Source organism: Macaca nemestrina, chromosome X (assembly GCF_043159975.1).
Source record: "Macaca nemestrina isolate mMacNem1 chromosome X, mMacNem.hap1, whole genome shotgun sequence".
Lineage (NCBI taxonomy): Eukaryota > Metazoa > Chordata > Mammalia > Primates > Cercopithecidae > Macaca > Macaca nemestrina.
This window is the reverse complement of record NC_092145.1, coordinates 141,137,710-141,153,896: the sequence shown is the minus strand read 5'-3', so window position 1 is coordinate 141,153,896 and position 16,187 is coordinate 141,137,710. Positions and strand designations below refer to the sequence as shown.

Below are 16,187 nucleotides of genomic sequence, written 5' to 3'. Positions count from 1 at the left end.
ACACTCTCTCCTCCGACCAGCATTACTTTCTACCACTCAGTCATTATACAGACCTACAGTGCTATTTAACTTTTCATTTGCCATCTTAGGGACCCAAAAGGATCCAAAGCCCCTGGAAGGCAGAGCCCATGTGTGAAGGCCTCAGTCTCCAGCCAGCCTTGCATTTGAGTAGTAGGTACTCAAGTATTTATTGATCATGTGACTGTCAATCATTATTTCTTACAATGCAAATAAAATATACATTAAATTGTTAACTTGAGGCTGGGCATGGTGGCTCACACCTGTAATCCCAGCACTTTGGGAGGCCGAGGTGGGAGGATCACTTGAAACCAGGAGTTCAAGGCCAACCTGGGTAACATAGGAATACATTGTCTCTACAAAAATAATTTTTTTAATTAGCCAGGTGTGGTAGTGCGCACCTGTAATCCCAGCTACTTGGGAGGCTGAGGTGGGAGGACTGCATGAGCCCAGGAGTTGGAGGCTGCAGTGAGCAATGATCGCACCGTTGCACTCCAGCCTGGGTGACAGAGCAAGACTATCTCAAGACAAAAGAAAAATCATTAACTTGAGAAGTCATAGTCTTCTAGGATTAATGTCTTTGCGGCAAAGAGAGAGAGAGAACCAAACCTCAGTGCTCTATTTCTGGGCTCCCAAATATGTGCAACTGTGCTTAGTTCCACAGCAAGAAAAGCTTCTATAGACGAACCTCCCCTGTCAATACCCCCAATATTTTCACACTAGCTCGTCAGACTGAAAAACATGTGATGCATATTTTCATGATAGTGATCATAGACATCTCCAGACCCAAAGAATGTAAGGGTCAAAGGTGAATGCTCTTAACAAGCAAGACAGATTATCCTGTATATTCTGGAGGAGGGAGAATACCTCCCTTCCTATTGACATGAGGGAGGTGACAAGACAGCCTCCTGAGTTCGCACATGACCTTCACCAACCAGCCACCCTGGCTTAAAACAGGGCCCAAATATGAAACTGTAGTGGTAGAACCGGAACTTAGTCAGGCTCATTCTGACAATCCCCTTTCATTCACAGCCGATTACTGCTCTGCTCTACTCCACCTGCACTTTAAGCAGATCAAAAGCTACAGCAGGCCAGAGTTTCTGTTATTGCGTCAGCCCAAGCTATCAGGTTATGCTTCCTGACTGGGCTTCTCAAGGGCTGAGGATGTAAACGAGCTTGTGGAAACAGGGGAAGTACTTTTGGCATTTACAGTCACAGTCACACATCCTACCTGCAAGCCTCCATGAGACCAGACCAGAGACTGCAGGTCAGCAGTTGCAAAGATGCAACTCTATCAGCAGGTTCAGAGAAAAACAGCACCCAAACAGAGGGACAGCAGCAGGAGAGCAGAATGCTCATGCTGGGAGCTCTAGTGCTCTTATAAGGGCTGCCAACCATTGCACATCTGTTTCTAAAGTGAGTGGCCTAAGCAGATGATGCTGGAAAGCTGTCTTCCATGTTAAATCAATCCCTGATAGTGCTTGCCAGAGGTTAGGGAAGTGGGTGGGTGGGAGAAAGGTGGGTGTGGCTTAAAAAGAGCAACACAAGGGATCTAGTGGTGATGGAAACATTCTATGTCTTGACTGTGGTGGTAGATACACAAACCTACATGTATGATAAAATTGCAGGCTGGGTGTGGTGGCTCACACCTGTAATCCTGGAACTTTGGGAGGCTAAGGTGGGAGGATTGCTTGAGCCTAGGAGTTCGAGACTAGCCTGGGCAACATAGTACAACCCCATCTCTACAAAAAATACAAAAATTAGTCAGGCATGGTGGCATGCACCTGTGGTTCCAGCTACTCGGGGCACTGGGGTGGGAGGATCGCTTGAACCTGGGAGGCAGAGGTTGCAGTGAGCCGAGATCGCACCACTGCACTCTAGCCTGGGCCACTGAGAGAGACTCTGTCTCAAAAAAAAAAAAACAAACAAAAAAGTACATAGAGCGAAATACACACACAAGTACTAGTAAAACTGGGAAAATCTGAGTAAGATTGGTAGGTCATATCAATGTCAATATCCTGGTTGTGACAGTGTACTATAGTTCTGTAAGATGTTACCATTGGGGAAAAACTGAGTAAAGGGTACATAGATTTCTATTACTTCTTTTTTTTTTTTTTTTTTTGGAGACGGAGTCTCGCTCTGTCACCCAGGCTGGAGTGCGGTGGCCGGATCTCTGCTCACTGCAAGCTCCGCCTCCCGGGTTTATGCCATTCTCCTGGCTCAGCCTCCCGAGTAGCTGGGACTACAGGCGCTCGCCACCTCGCCCGGCTAGTTTTTTGTACTTTTTAGTAGAGACGGGGTTTCACCGTGTTAGCCAGGATGGTCTCGATCTCCTGACCTCGTGATCCGCCCGTCTCGGCCTCCCAAAGTGCTGGGATTACAGGCTGGAGCCACCGCGCCCGGCCGATTTCTATTACTTCTTACAACTGCATGTGAACCTACAATGACCTCAAAATAAAAAGTTCACTTAAAACAAAGTAAATTCTAAAATGTAGCCTTCTATATTATGTAGAATATGAGAGAATGTTAACTTATGACCTTGATAGGTACAAATAGAAGATGTAAAGTTAAAAAAAAATTATACTATTTAGCCATAAAAAAGACTGAGATCCTATCATTTGCAACAACATGGATGGAACTGAAGATCATTATGTTAAGTGAAATAAACCAAATGCAGAAAGAGAAACATTGCATGTTCTCACTTATTTGTGGGATCTAAAAATCAAAACAATTGAACTCGTGGAGGTAGAGAGCAGGATGATTACCAGAGGCTGGGAAGGGTAGTACGGGGCTGGGGTGGGGAGGCAGTGGGGATGGTTAATGGGTAGAAAAAATATAGTTAGAAAGAATGAATAAGACCTACTATTTGATAGCACAATAGCATGCCTATAGTCAATAATTTAATTGTACATTTTAAAATAAAGTGTGTAATTGGATTGTTTGTAACTCAAAGGATAAATGCTTAAGCAGATGGGGAAAATGTGTTGAAATGAAATATTGCACATGGTTGCAAGTTTTTCTTAAAGCAGGTCATTTTCCTCTTCCCAAGAAATGTGATAGCCTGTTGCTAAACACTATGATTATTTTTATACATTTCTATCATTAAATGGCCTTTATGTAAAAAAATAAAATAAAATAAAATAATAAGAAAAAATTAGTCCCTGAATCTGGACTTCTTAAAAGGGTTGTCACCCAGGTCAGACCACCAGTGGCCTTAACAGCACAACCGGTGGCCTCACACCCACCCATGTACACCTCCAAAAGGACCTCTGACTTTTATTTACCCAGACATACTGCAGCTCCCTCCCATTTATCACATGGTGGTATCCTGACCTTGGTAAAACTCACTCATGTTCTGAACTAAGTGGCAATTACCACACCAAAGCTCATTTGAAACTCAGTCAAAAGTGCGGTATCAACAACGAATCCTGCCATCTCACATTTGCATCCATTCACCTTTTTACACAAAATACACAAATCACTGGAAACTGTGAACTTAAGGGCTAATGCTCACTTTCACAGAAAGGCTTATTCATCATTTCTTTTCATGAGATTTTGCAAGGAATTTCTCCTAGGGAGGGGAAAGGTCCCAGACATCGTGTTTTAATGTGGAAAGCACCATCATTTCCTTTCTTTACAAAATTGTAACACCTAAAGCCAAGCGAGGGTGCCAGCCTGGCATTTCAATGGCTTTATTACTTCTCATCATGGTGGCTGAAGGCAAGCCAGGCCCTGAAGTTCTTTACTAATTCTGCAAACAGAAGCAAGAACACTGTCCTTACTCACCAATGTCATTGCTGCGGTCCGAGAGATCTTTGTCCAGGATGCCAGATAGCGAACTGCCCGCCAAGTCAATCTTTGGACCGTCACCCCTACATTAAAAACACAAGCCCAGACATTTAATCATTGGTGTGTGTCCTTGTCATTCTGTCAGTTTTCTTGCTGCACACATGTTAATGAGTGTGCTGTGTGTGGAGTGGGTGGCACTGTTGCCTGTGAGGGAGCCAGAGAACCAATGAGCTGTCTAGCCACATGGGATGGGGTGCGGACCAGCTGACAGGCTGGATGCGCCCCTCTCCAGCACGCGTTTTCAAAGATGGCTATTTTTTGAAATATTTTTTGAAATGACTGTTCGCCAATGTACCTCCAGTCACAAATCCTCCTGCTGGGTACACAGGGTGCAGTGTAGGGCTTGCTCCTGTCCAGTGGCCAAATAAACACTGGCTAATGATAACTGGGAGCTTTCCTTTTAAGGAACAAGGAATTTAGCCAATGCTGCTTGTCAAAGGTCAGCTACTTTTAACCTTGAGAAAAAGGTTTTCTGGCCTGGGGCTGTGGTATCAGCCAGGCTGTTGACAGGCACAAGGTGTCGAGTTGAGATCTGGCGGCCTGAACGCTGGTGCTGGGGCTCAGGCCTGTAACATTAGACGGCTCCTGGATGGGTGCCCCATGCTCATCAGGACACGAGTGACTTCCCTCTGTATCTGGGCTAGCAGCAGCTCTATGGGATGGGAACAGGCCTCCAAGATGATGAGAGAAACCCAGCCTTCTCATGCACAAACAGAAGGTTCCTCCAAATTACTCCACAAGACAGCTTTTTGTGCCCTTTTGGGGGGATGAGTCACAAACGAGTTTATCCAAGGGCTCTGAGAGCAGTAGGGAAAAGATCCTTGCCCATAAAATGAGAGAAGCTGAGCAGTTGTTCCCAGCAAAGTAACAGAAATAGTCCATCTCACAGCCCCGAAGGCCACCATGGCCTGAAGTTACACCTCACAATGAGTAGTACCAGATTTAGTCAACAAGCACTTGTCATGTGCCACTTGTGCTGGGTTATTCAGAGGTAGTGCCTACTCGGGAAGAGCTCATGGTCTAAATGGGAGAGACAACCAGCCAGCCACAGGTCCACATGGCCTACGCTATAAGACGCAGGTGTCACACTCCTATGAGAAGAAAGGAGTGGGTCATTGCAGAATATCTGTGAGGCAGAGGGTAGGGGTCACACAGAGGAGGTGTCGTTACACTTGAGCCTTGGAGGAAAAGGGAGAGGGGACATAATCCTAAGAGGTGTGATTGAGCGATGACCCCAGTGTGGGTGAGTGTGCCAGTGTGGCCAAGGTCCCCGGAACCAAAGCCTGAAGTCCTCAGAGAGAAGTGACAGGACAAAGGCTGGCAAGGTGGGTGACTGCTGGGCCCGATACTATGGGGCTTGTTTTGTCTGGGAGGCAATGAGGGGCCGAGGGACGGTTGTAGTAGGAGACCTGTATACCTGGAGGTCAGGGCAGGGCAGGGCAGGTGCTGTGGGTGAACTCCAAACCAGGGAGCTGACAAGACAGACTGCTGTGTTTTTCACTCAAAGAATGCGTGGTGAGCAGGGCACAGTGGCTCACATCTATAATCCCGACACTTTGGGAGGCAGAGATGGGAGCATCACTTGGGCCCAGGAGTTTGGGATCAGCCTGGGCAACATGGTGAAACCCCATCTCTACAAAAAACACAAAAATTAGCCGGGTGTGGTGGTGTGTGCCTGTGGTCTCAGCTACTTGGGATGCTGAGGCGGGGAAGTTGAGGCTTCACTGAGCCGTGATTGTGCCACTGCACTCCAGCCTGGGTGACAGAGTGAGATCCTGTCTCAAAAAAGGGGGTGTTTGTGGGCGCATTTGGCACAACATGCATATTCTTGTGATGGTAGGAAAAGACCAATGGAAGGAGGTGAGTCCTCCTCAACTCCCAAGCAAACAACACTGCCTCTTAACTTCAAGCATCCTCCACCACAGGAGGGGCAGGTGTGTAAATACTAGGGACCAGGCCTGGACCTAATGGCTTGGCCTCCACTAAGAGAAAATACAGCTCCAAGACTGTCCTGGGAGTGTGCATTATGATGCTGGCTGGGCCCTTCCAAGCTAGGCTGACATAGAAGTTCAGGTAGAGCATGAACTCCTGTACTTGGAAAGGAGAAGCAGCTTAGGCTTCAGAGAAGGACCTTTATTTCCTGCCTCACCCTAACTTCCTAAGGCTGTGGGCTCCCCTAGGTCAGGTTTCCATAGCAGACTCCCTCTCCATCCCCTGGCTACCCAAGCTTGGGTCCCACTAGGGCCATTGCCTCAGACTGATTCCGAGCCAACAGGAAGGGCAGGATGGAGGACATTTATTTCAAAACATTTCACTGTCAGGGCCCCAGCATCCACTAATTTGAAGGTAACCTGAATGAAATGTTTCAGAAATGCAGAATTACTAGCAGAAATGCATTTTCATTTTTAAGAGTCTTCCCGAGATATAAAGAAATACATTCCTGGGGACCCTTAAATATCATGATTTGGGATCCACAGAGCCCAGAAGGATTGGGCGCTGCCATCCTTCAAAATAACAGACTAAACACAAATTACACTCACAGCCAAACAGCGCTGTCCTTTTTGAAACACACCAAAGACCAAAACTTTTAAGACCACATGTCTTACCCAGGAGAGAGACAGCACTTTGGCAGTGAGTCTAGTGAACTCTACTCGGCTTTTTTTTTTTTTTTTTTTTTTTTCCAGTCAAGAGGGAAAGATGGTTTGAGGTGATACCCTGTGGGCAGCTGGCATTAAGTCAGAGGGGCTGCTGGCAGAGAGATCAAGTTTTGCTCATGAGTTAATCACATGTATCTTGGAACAACTCAGCAGTTTCTGAACATGTGGCTTATTTGTGTATTATGGTAACTGTCAATCTGCGAGCTGCTGTTTCCCTCTGTGATTTGACAGCTGGAAGCTTCCAATCAAATGTGAGCCTGTCTCCAGAAACTTTAGAGGACCCTATTGTGCATTACTGTGCTTTATTACTTTACTGCCCTTATTTTCCTTTTATTGTCATTCTCAACTATTTTATTCTTTTATATATATATAGTACATATATATGTTATATATATAGTACATATATGTGTTATATATATAGTATCTATATATGTTATATATATATGTTCTCTCTCTCTCTCTCTCTCTCTATATATATATATATATATATGTATAAAAGAATAAAATAGTTTTTTCTTTTTTTTAAGACATGGTCTCATTCTGTCGCCCAGGCTGGAATGCAGTGGCGTGATCTCGGCTCACTGCAACCTCCGCCTCCCAAATGGGTTTTATGCATCAGTGTGTTTTTCACAGTGTTATTTGTAATGAAGAAAAACTGAAAAGAACTGGAATCTTTCATAAATAGGAAAACACTTGAATAAACTATGATATTTGATGGACTTTTATATAGCCATCTGAACGATGTTTATAAATGGCTTATACTAACAAGAATGAGTGCCTATGTTGCAATGTTAAGGGACAAAGGCAGGTTAAAAACAACACACACAGCAGCACACATATACCCATGTGCCCTCCTGACATATTAGGAAGAATGATTTTAAGACTGGAAGAAAATTTACAGTGGTTATTCCTGGGTAGTCTGATGGGTGATTTCCACCACCCAGTTCAGCAGCTGGAACATGGCAGGGACTCAAAAAACATCTGTGGAACATTTGCCAGATTTTCTGAAATGAGAATGCATTATGTATTTGTATAATAAATGCACTTTTCCCTCAATACCTAAAGTTGTATGCTATTCAGTATGATCACATCTATGGAAAACTGGTGAAAAACAAACCAAATCATACATAGGAAAAAGATAAGAAAGAAATAGTCCAAAATGTTAATAGTAGTAATCTCTGGGATAAGATTATAGGCGAATTTTTCCTTCCTTTTAAAGTTTACTTTTATTTTATTTTCTTGAGATGGAGTCTCACTCTGTCACCCAGGCTGGAGTGCAGTGGCATAATCTCGGCTCACTGCAACCTCTGCCTCCTGGGTTTCGGCGATTCTCCTGTCTCAGTCTCCTAAGTAACTGGGATTACAGGCATGCGCCACCACATCAGGCTAATTTTTGTATTTTTAGTAGAGACGGGGTTTCACCATGTTGGCCAGGCTGGTCTTGAACCCCTGACCTCAAGTGATCCGGCCACCTTGGCCTCCCAAAGTGCTAGGATTACAGGCATGAGCCACCATGCCTGGCCTAAAGTTTACTTTTAATAGTAGCGACTAGAGGCTCATCTGATTCAGGCAGCTCATGTTCTCTCTCCTTTCTCTCCAATTGTATCATCAAGGTAAAAGCTGAGATTGCCTGGATCCTGCCTCACAAACTCTCCTTTAAGAATCACCCAGGCAGTAGTTACCCCATGAGGTCATCTCTCCTGGGAACTGGTTTGCGGGCCAGGGGTAGAGTTATGAACCCTAGACTTAAAAATTCAGGCCAGGTGTGCTACAATTAAATCTGCTCTTCATCACCTATGTGACCTTGGCCGGGTTACTGAATCTCTCTGGAACTTGGGTGCTTCATCAACAAAATGACTGGTGGGCTAGCTTCAACAGGATCACCTCCGAGAGGCGTTCTATCTAGAGCTCTCGTTCCATAATTTCAACATTAGAGAAATGTTGGAGTCTGGGATGGGGGATTGGAGTGGATATGGTCCTGTGAGTTGTGGGCAAATTCTGGGACATTTCATCATCTCCTTTGCCTCCAAATCTTCATGTCTCTGGTCAATGTTGTGAATTCCTTTCCTTCCCACTTGACTTGAGCAAATGTAACTCACCCTTTTAGCACTCAGAGATCCACCTTTCTTCCTTGTGTTTCCTGCAACACACCTCTGTATTCCAACCCTTATCACAGCACTTCGTATTTATATATGTACCTAGTAAACTTCCCCACTTATTCTTCAGAATGGGATTTTGTCACTTTTTTTCCTCCTAGTACAATGCTTTATACATTTATGTATAACAAAAAGTTTTTGTTTAACTAAATGAATAAGCAAACATGGTGATTTTTCTGGGCCTTGTACACCTTAGGAAATAACCTGTGGATAAGTTATATTCTTGATATAGTATGGGTGGTTTATAAACAACATAAATTTATTTCTCACAGTTCTGGAGGCTGGGAAGTCCAAGGTCAAGGTGCCAGCAGATTTTGCCTGATGAGGACCCAGCTTCCTGATTCACAGAGGACACCGTCTCACTGTGCCCTCATGTGGTGGAAGGGAGAGGGGTTTCTTTTATAAAGGCATTAATCCCATTCATGAGAGCTTTGCCCCAATGACCTAATCACCTCTCAAAGGCCCCACCTCTTATTCTGTCACCTTGGGAGTGAGGATTTCCACAGGTGAATTTGTGGGAGGGTGAGGTATAAACATTCAGACCATAGACTTGAGTAATGTGTCAACACTTTTCAAACAAAAAACAAATTCTTGCAGATCCCCATGTATATGTCTGTTATGGACTAAATTGTGTCCTCTCAAAATTTATATGTTGAAGTTGGAACCCCTCAATATCTCAAGATGTGACTGTGTTTGGAGATGGGCCTTTAAAAGAGGTGACTAAGTTAAAATGAGGCTGTTAGAAGAGGCCTCAGAAGAAACGAACCCTGCCCATACCTTGATCTTACACTTCTAACCTCTACAACTGTGAGGAAATAAATTCTGTTGTTTAAGCCACTCAGACTAATACAACATCCCTGTTTGAGAAATCATAAGAAACAAAAAATAGCCGACGACAATGGCTATCAGTGGAAAACCGTTGCCACAAGGGCATTTTGTCTTTACAACTGTTAAAATTATAAAGAATACCACACGAATGAAAAGCAAAGGTGCACATTACTTGTAGCTACTAGATGCTGTATCCCCAATTTTAGGAGCATTGTTCTAATGGCACTGGATCGGGTGGCTGCCCCTCAAGTGGCATTTAGTGTGACCTGGGGTGAATCCTTGTCAGGGAGGGGCTTCTGACTCAGGAGAGTGTTTTACATCTCTGGGATTTGCCTGCAGGCCCCACACAGATGGTCCGATAGCCTGAACCACAAGGGACTATCCTGAAGAAATAGGAACGAATCATCCATGACCAACTCCTCCCCAGGTTCTAAAGCACCGGCCACATGTTGATAGGAAGGGGAGTGGGATCCCTCCAGTCTCTCCAACTGAGCCCCGATCCCTCATGCCGAGCACCAGACACAGGCTTAAGTTGAAATGATCTTCGACACAGGGCCAGAAGCAAGCCTATTTTGAAAACACAGTAGGTGAAGTTTAAAAAAGGTTCTGATCCTTCCAAGTATGGAAGCTGCAGCTGGTGTTTTGACAGTGTTCAGACTGTGGGTGTGCAAGCATTTTACAATGTCTATTTGTAAATGCCTTTCACTGTATTTATAGACTCTTAGAACAATGCTAATGAATTTCAGTTCTGAAAAATACCAAAATTTCTGAAATTCTGTGAAGCATGTGTCTGGAGTGGCTGACACCCAATGAGGATGCAGCCCCTCAACGGTCCTCGTTCTCCTCAGTCTGCCCAGCATGTGGGTACCATTTGGCAAAAGGGATGTTATTAAATTCAGAGAAAAAGGAAAAAACCCATCCTTTTGTAATTTGCAAGCTCCTGCAAGTGTTTCTGTCTACAGCTGTTGTGGGTTTCTATGCCTACAGCTATTAACTAAAAGGAGAACATAAGAGAAGTCAGGAGATACCACCATATATCCAAAGGCATCAGAAGAAAGTTGCCCTTACTTGTTTCTGGTTTTTAAATTAAAGTAATGCAATATTCTTATATTTTACCTAGCAGTTTTCGTTATGGACACTTAGGACACATGACTTGGATAGGCAAGTACGGCTAAAAGTCTCCTTGTTTTACTCAAACAGGAACCTAAATCACAGAGAAGAGACTGACGAGCCCAAGCACCCCACCAGGTATAAGTAGAACCTATGATCCTATAGAAATAACAGCAGCTCACTTCCTTTGAGAATGAAAAAAAGAAAAAAGAAATAACAGCAGCAGCTACTGTTTACTGAATGCCTACCATGTGCCAGGCACTAGAATAAGCACTTAAAAAAAAAGAAAAGAAAGAAAGTCTCACTCTGTTGCCCAGGCTGGAGTGCAGTGGCATGATCACAGCTCACTGTAGCCTCGAATTCCTGGACTCGAGTGATCCTCCTGCCTCAGTCTCCTGTGTAGCTGGGACTACAGGTACATGCTACCATGTGTGGCTACTTTTTTTTTTTTAATTTGGTAGAGATGGTGCTCTCACTATGTTGCCCAGACTGGTTTTAAACTCCTAGCCTCCAGCAGTCCTCCAGCCTAGCCTCTCAAGTCACTGGGATTACAGGCATGCTTTAAGTACTCAATCCTCACAACCACCCCTTGAGGTTCCTACCATGTGCAACCCCTTGAGTGAAGGGCTCATTGCCCCTACTGCCTGCTGGGAGTGCTATCAGCTGGCAGCTGCCAGTTGTCAGCTCTTCCAGGGACCATCTCAGCTGCAGAGAGGCTCCTCAGCCAAGGCACTCCCTCCCCTCCAGGGCAGCCCACACTCCATGGTATCAAAGTCTCAGCCATTTCAGCCCAACATGGGATGACTCAGATGGGCTGTTTTAGCTCTAAAACTTCCCGTGGATTTGGCCAAGGCTTTTTGAGCCAGTATTGTATCATGACTTCTCCCTCCGCTCAATCCTGCTTCTTTTTTGCTTCACAGGTATTGAACCCTAAAACATATCTTCATGCCAAAAGCTGGCTCAGGGTATGCCTTCTAGAGAACCCCACCTGTGACACCCTTGTTTTCATTATATAGATAAGGAAACTGGGGCTCAGTGAAATTAAGTCACTTGCTGATTAAGGGTCATAAAAGCAGTAAAGTGGCAGGGTCTAAAATTGGGCCTATTAAGTCCAACTCCAGAGCTCAAGCTTTTGACTCCTTCTCGAAGCTGCTTTAGTCAGCCTTCTGGTCTTCCAGACTGGGGATCTGGCCTTGGGGACAGTGAGTCATCAAGGATGCCAGGCAGCCTGTGTCACCCCGGCTCACTCACTGCCAGCTAAGTAAGTTTACTTTTGCCTCTCTCAGTTTAAAAGTACTAATAATAAACAAAAATCATGCACTCGACATATCCAGAGGGGCCTGTTCTTCCCACTCAGACCCAAGATATAAGATGGGGCTCATGCACAGACGGGAATGTGGAAGATGCACCATGTGCATCTCTCGAGACCATGAACTCAGCCAGTGGCACAGCCCAATTTAGCCTGCATTGGGACAGTTAAGCCAAGACATGTGGTACGGACAAGGTGTTGAAGTGCACAGGAAGCCAAGGCAAGCAAACAAACAAATAAATTAGCAGTAGCACTAACAGCAGCCACACACACACAAAAATACCAAAAAGAACCCATAAACCTTTTGGAGGTGAGCAAGGGTGAAGGGAGAAAGAGCAAATCTACCGATTCCTACGGAACCAAAGATTCCAAGTCCATATGGTGACTCTTTGACAGTCCCCACCCCACACTCCAGAAAGGAGGTGCAAGTGTTTGGGCTTCAACTGCCTACAAAATTTGACAAGGGGGAAAGACAGCTGGGAAGAAAAGGAAAGGAAGAGAAACAGAAACACCCCATTGCCTGTGCTTAGGAAACCACTGAGGCACACCCCACACATCCTCTATTTGTCATCACTTTTCATTGCATTGGGAACGGATGATAACGGACGTCAAATGTGCAGATGCTAGAGAAACCACTCGAATTATCCTATCTTCTTTTTTTTTATGACAACTTTTTACTTTATTTTATTTCAGTAGCTTTTGGGGTACACGTGATTTTTGGTTACATGGAAGTACAGCAGTGAAGTCTGAGATTTTAGAGCACCTGTCACCTGAGAACCTATCTTCTTTCTTTCTCCAACTCTGCAACCTTGCTTAGTACTCCCTCCTAGTGTAAAACTACTGTGTCTCATTGTTTATCTCTGTGGCCCTGTCCAGTCAGGTAAGCCTGAGGATGCAAGGCCAATGCAATTGAGCACTCCCTTCCTGCTCTCCTGGCTGCCTACTCATAACATCTCAGACTTCAGCTCTGATTGTTAAAGGTGGGTAGAGAGTACCCAGCTGAAGCCCCCATTTTATTACAGACAAAGGTCCTGTGCTCTGAGAGTGGGCAGTGATATACCCAAGGCCACCTAGTTGATTGGTGGCAGAGCTGGAACCAGATGGAAAGTTCCTCATGCCAAGCCAGTCCAATCTTTTTTTTTTTTTTTTTTTGAGACAGAGTCTCGCTCTGTCGCCCAGGCTGGAGTGCAGTGGCCGGATCTCAGCTCACTGCAAACTCTGCCTCCCGGGTTTAAGCCATTCTCCTGCCTCAGCCTCCTGAGTAGCTGGGACTACAGGCACCCGCCACCTCGCCCGGCTAGTTTTTTGTATTTTTAGTAGAGACGGGGTTTCACTGTGTTAGCCAGGATGGTCTCGATCTCCTGACCTCGTGATCCACCCGTCTCGGCCTCCCAAAGTGCTGGGATTACAGGCTTGAGCCACCGCGCCCGGCCAGTCCAATCTTTACCTACCACATTTGGGATGGCAATAATGTAAGTAAGCATCCGTGTGCATAGGTTTTATGCTCCAAGAGATGTTTTTCTCTCAAATCAACAATGACAAGAGGGCCCCACCCATCTGTGAAGACGGCGGATGCGAAGCCAGTCCTTCAGAAGCATTCTGCCCCAGGAGGGATGTTACTGCCCATGGAACTTGGATCCTTCCATCAGGAAAGGACAAAATGGGAGTATCAGTAACCCCAGTTTTCCTTTGCTCCTCAGATGGAGGGCAGGAGGAGCCTCCCTCCCTTTCCCAGAAATCCAGATCCAAAGGTCCTGCTGTTACCTGCTATGAGTCCCCACATACGCACCTGGTAGCCAAAAATGTCCCAGGAATCACAGGAACTTTTGGACTGAAAAAGTGGTACCATTTAAATGTGGGACAAGCAGAGGGAGGCCAGGGGCACAAGAAGCAGAAACCAGAGTGGTTTTCCTGGCAGCTATCCCTTTGCGTCGTGCATCCTTGTCTGGATGAGAACAAACAAGCTTGGCTATTTATAGATGGTGAAGACACGCTGGGAGGTGATGGGAAAGTGCTCACTCAATTCCCCTCCAAATTTCTGTTCCTTGTGCAGACTCTGCAAATATATTTGGAAGCGGGCCTCTCTCCAGAGCCCATCCAGGGCCCGACAAGCCCTGCAATCCACTATGGCACAAGGATGATGACATCCACAGACGTCACCTGCAAACCCACAGCTTGACATCTCAAAGGGGCGCAAGGGGCTTTAAAGATGCTGAGCCCCCATCTTCAGCAGTGTCTGGAGGAGGGAGAATTCATCACGGTGTGATTGTGAGAAAAGTCTGCAGGGTGCCATGTGGAAGAACAGTACTACTCAAAGACATAGCCCATGAAAAACACATTATAGAAACCAATTAGTACAATGCATGCATGAGGTGTTAACATTTCCTACTGTTTCACTGCCTGATTCTGGTCATCAGTGGCAGGAAAATCAATGTGACTCAGTCTGGGTCGAGGCTAATTCCCGTCACTATGGTTGGTTCACTTTATGTGTGGGTGGAAGGAAAGAGAGTGAGAGAAGATAATATGTACAAATGGAATGAGGTCAGCAAATCATGCAGATGTCCTTAAAGTATGACAAGGTGCTTTCCCCCACGCCTGTGACCTGCGGGACTACCTTCTATCAGTTGCTAGCCTTCCCTGGGTCCTGGCTCTTGCTGCAGCTGGGGGAGGCCACTCATCCTTTCACCCTGAGGATGTCCACTTTTCCACCCCCTTGGGGCTCCAGAGTCTGACGCAGGAACCCCTCTACCATGGAGGTCACAGATTTGCTGAGTGCCTCTCAAGTTGCCAGGCAACGAGCTAGGCCCCTGAGGTGGAGCAGTTTGTTTAAACTCTCCACATCTGAGCAAGGTAGGCCTTGTGGTATCATTTTGCAGGGGAGGGAACTGAGTGAGACTCAAGGAGGTGAGCACCTTGCCCAAAGTCACAGGGTATCTAAGAAGAGGGGTGGGGTTTCAACCCCAGTGTGCCTGGCCCCAAAGCCCAAGCAAGCAGTGGGTGGGCCTGGTTACCATAGTTAACTACTACCTAGAAGAGGACCTGGGCAAAGGTAGGCACTTAACGAGTATTTGAAACAAATGAATCTCACACACACACACACACACACACACACACACACACACACACACACACAAATTTTCTTTCCTTCCTGAATCTATATCTAGCACCCATTCTCCCCCTTTTTTCCATAGCCAATTTCTCACAAGACAAATGTACCCACTCTTGGCCGCCTGCCCATTCTCTCTTCAACTCACCCCAAATCTGTCTCCTGCCCACAACTGTTCCACGGAAATTGCTCGACTGGGATCACCAAGGGCCAACTAATGAGCAAAGCCTAGCTGTCCCTGGCTCTCGAGATGGCAGCAGTTCTCACAATGTGGTCCCCTGACCAGTAGCAGCAGCAGCAGCACTGGGAACTTGGGAGAAATGCAAATTCTCAGGCCTTAATTCAGACCTACTGAATTACAAACCTGGGGTGCCAGCAATCTGTGTTTCAACAAGCACCCCAAACACCCGTGATTCGGATACACGCCCAGGTGTGAGCACCGCTGATCAGTAGTTGCTCCACACTTCCTCCTTCTAGCTTCCATGACATCACACTCCTCCTACCCTTTTGGATGGCTCCTAGACCTTCCTCCACCCTATACACAGTGATTTTCCCTCTTGCTGTCTCTACTCTTTCCTTCTCCTCTTCTCCATAATCTCCTGAAGTGGTCATATCTATTCCATGCTTGTAACTACCATCTATAAGTCAATGACATCCACCTCTGTAATTGCTTTTTTTTTTCTTTTTAATTATTTAGAGACGGGGTTTCGCTCTGTCACCCAGGATGGATGGTGTGTAGTGGTGCGATCATTGCTCACTACAGCCTTGAACTCCTAGGCTCAAGTGATCCTCCCACCTCAACCTCTCAAGTAGCTGGGACTACAGACATGCACCACCATGCATGGCTAAGTTTTAAAACTTTGTAGATATCTCTGTGTTGCCTAGGCTAGTCTAGAACTCCTGGCCTTAAGTGATCCTCCTGCCTCTGCCTCTCATAGCACCAAGATTACACATGTGAGCCACTGCACCAAGCCGACCTCTGTAATTTCTAGCCAGGACCTCCCTCCTGAATTCTCCAAAGATACATCTTCATCCTGATTTGTATTAAAGGAGGGAAACACACAAAAATCACACAAGGAATCACTAGAAATCTTTAGAAAGAAATTCACAACAACTGAGTAATCCCAATTCAAAATGATCCAAGTATACAGTTT

At 45.6% G+C, this 16,187-nt stretch overlaps 1 protein-coding gene across 17 annotated transcripts in view; it reads right to left on the bottom strand.

Moving 5' to 3' along the window:
- Nucleotides 1–16,187, bottom strand: part of LOC105478200 (SH3 domain containing kinase binding protein 1) — a 362,161-nt gene that overhangs the window by 36,661 nt on the left and 309,313 nt on the right. For all 17 annotated transcript variants that reach the window (XM_071088621.1, XM_011735293.2, XM_024791660.2 and 14 more), the window contains one exon: nucleotides 3,805–3,890. In XM_071088621.1, the coding sequence (XP_070944722.1) occupies nucleotides 3,805–3,890 (86 nt within the window). The remainder of the gene's footprint in view (nucleotides 1–3,804; nucleotides 3,891–16,187) is intronic.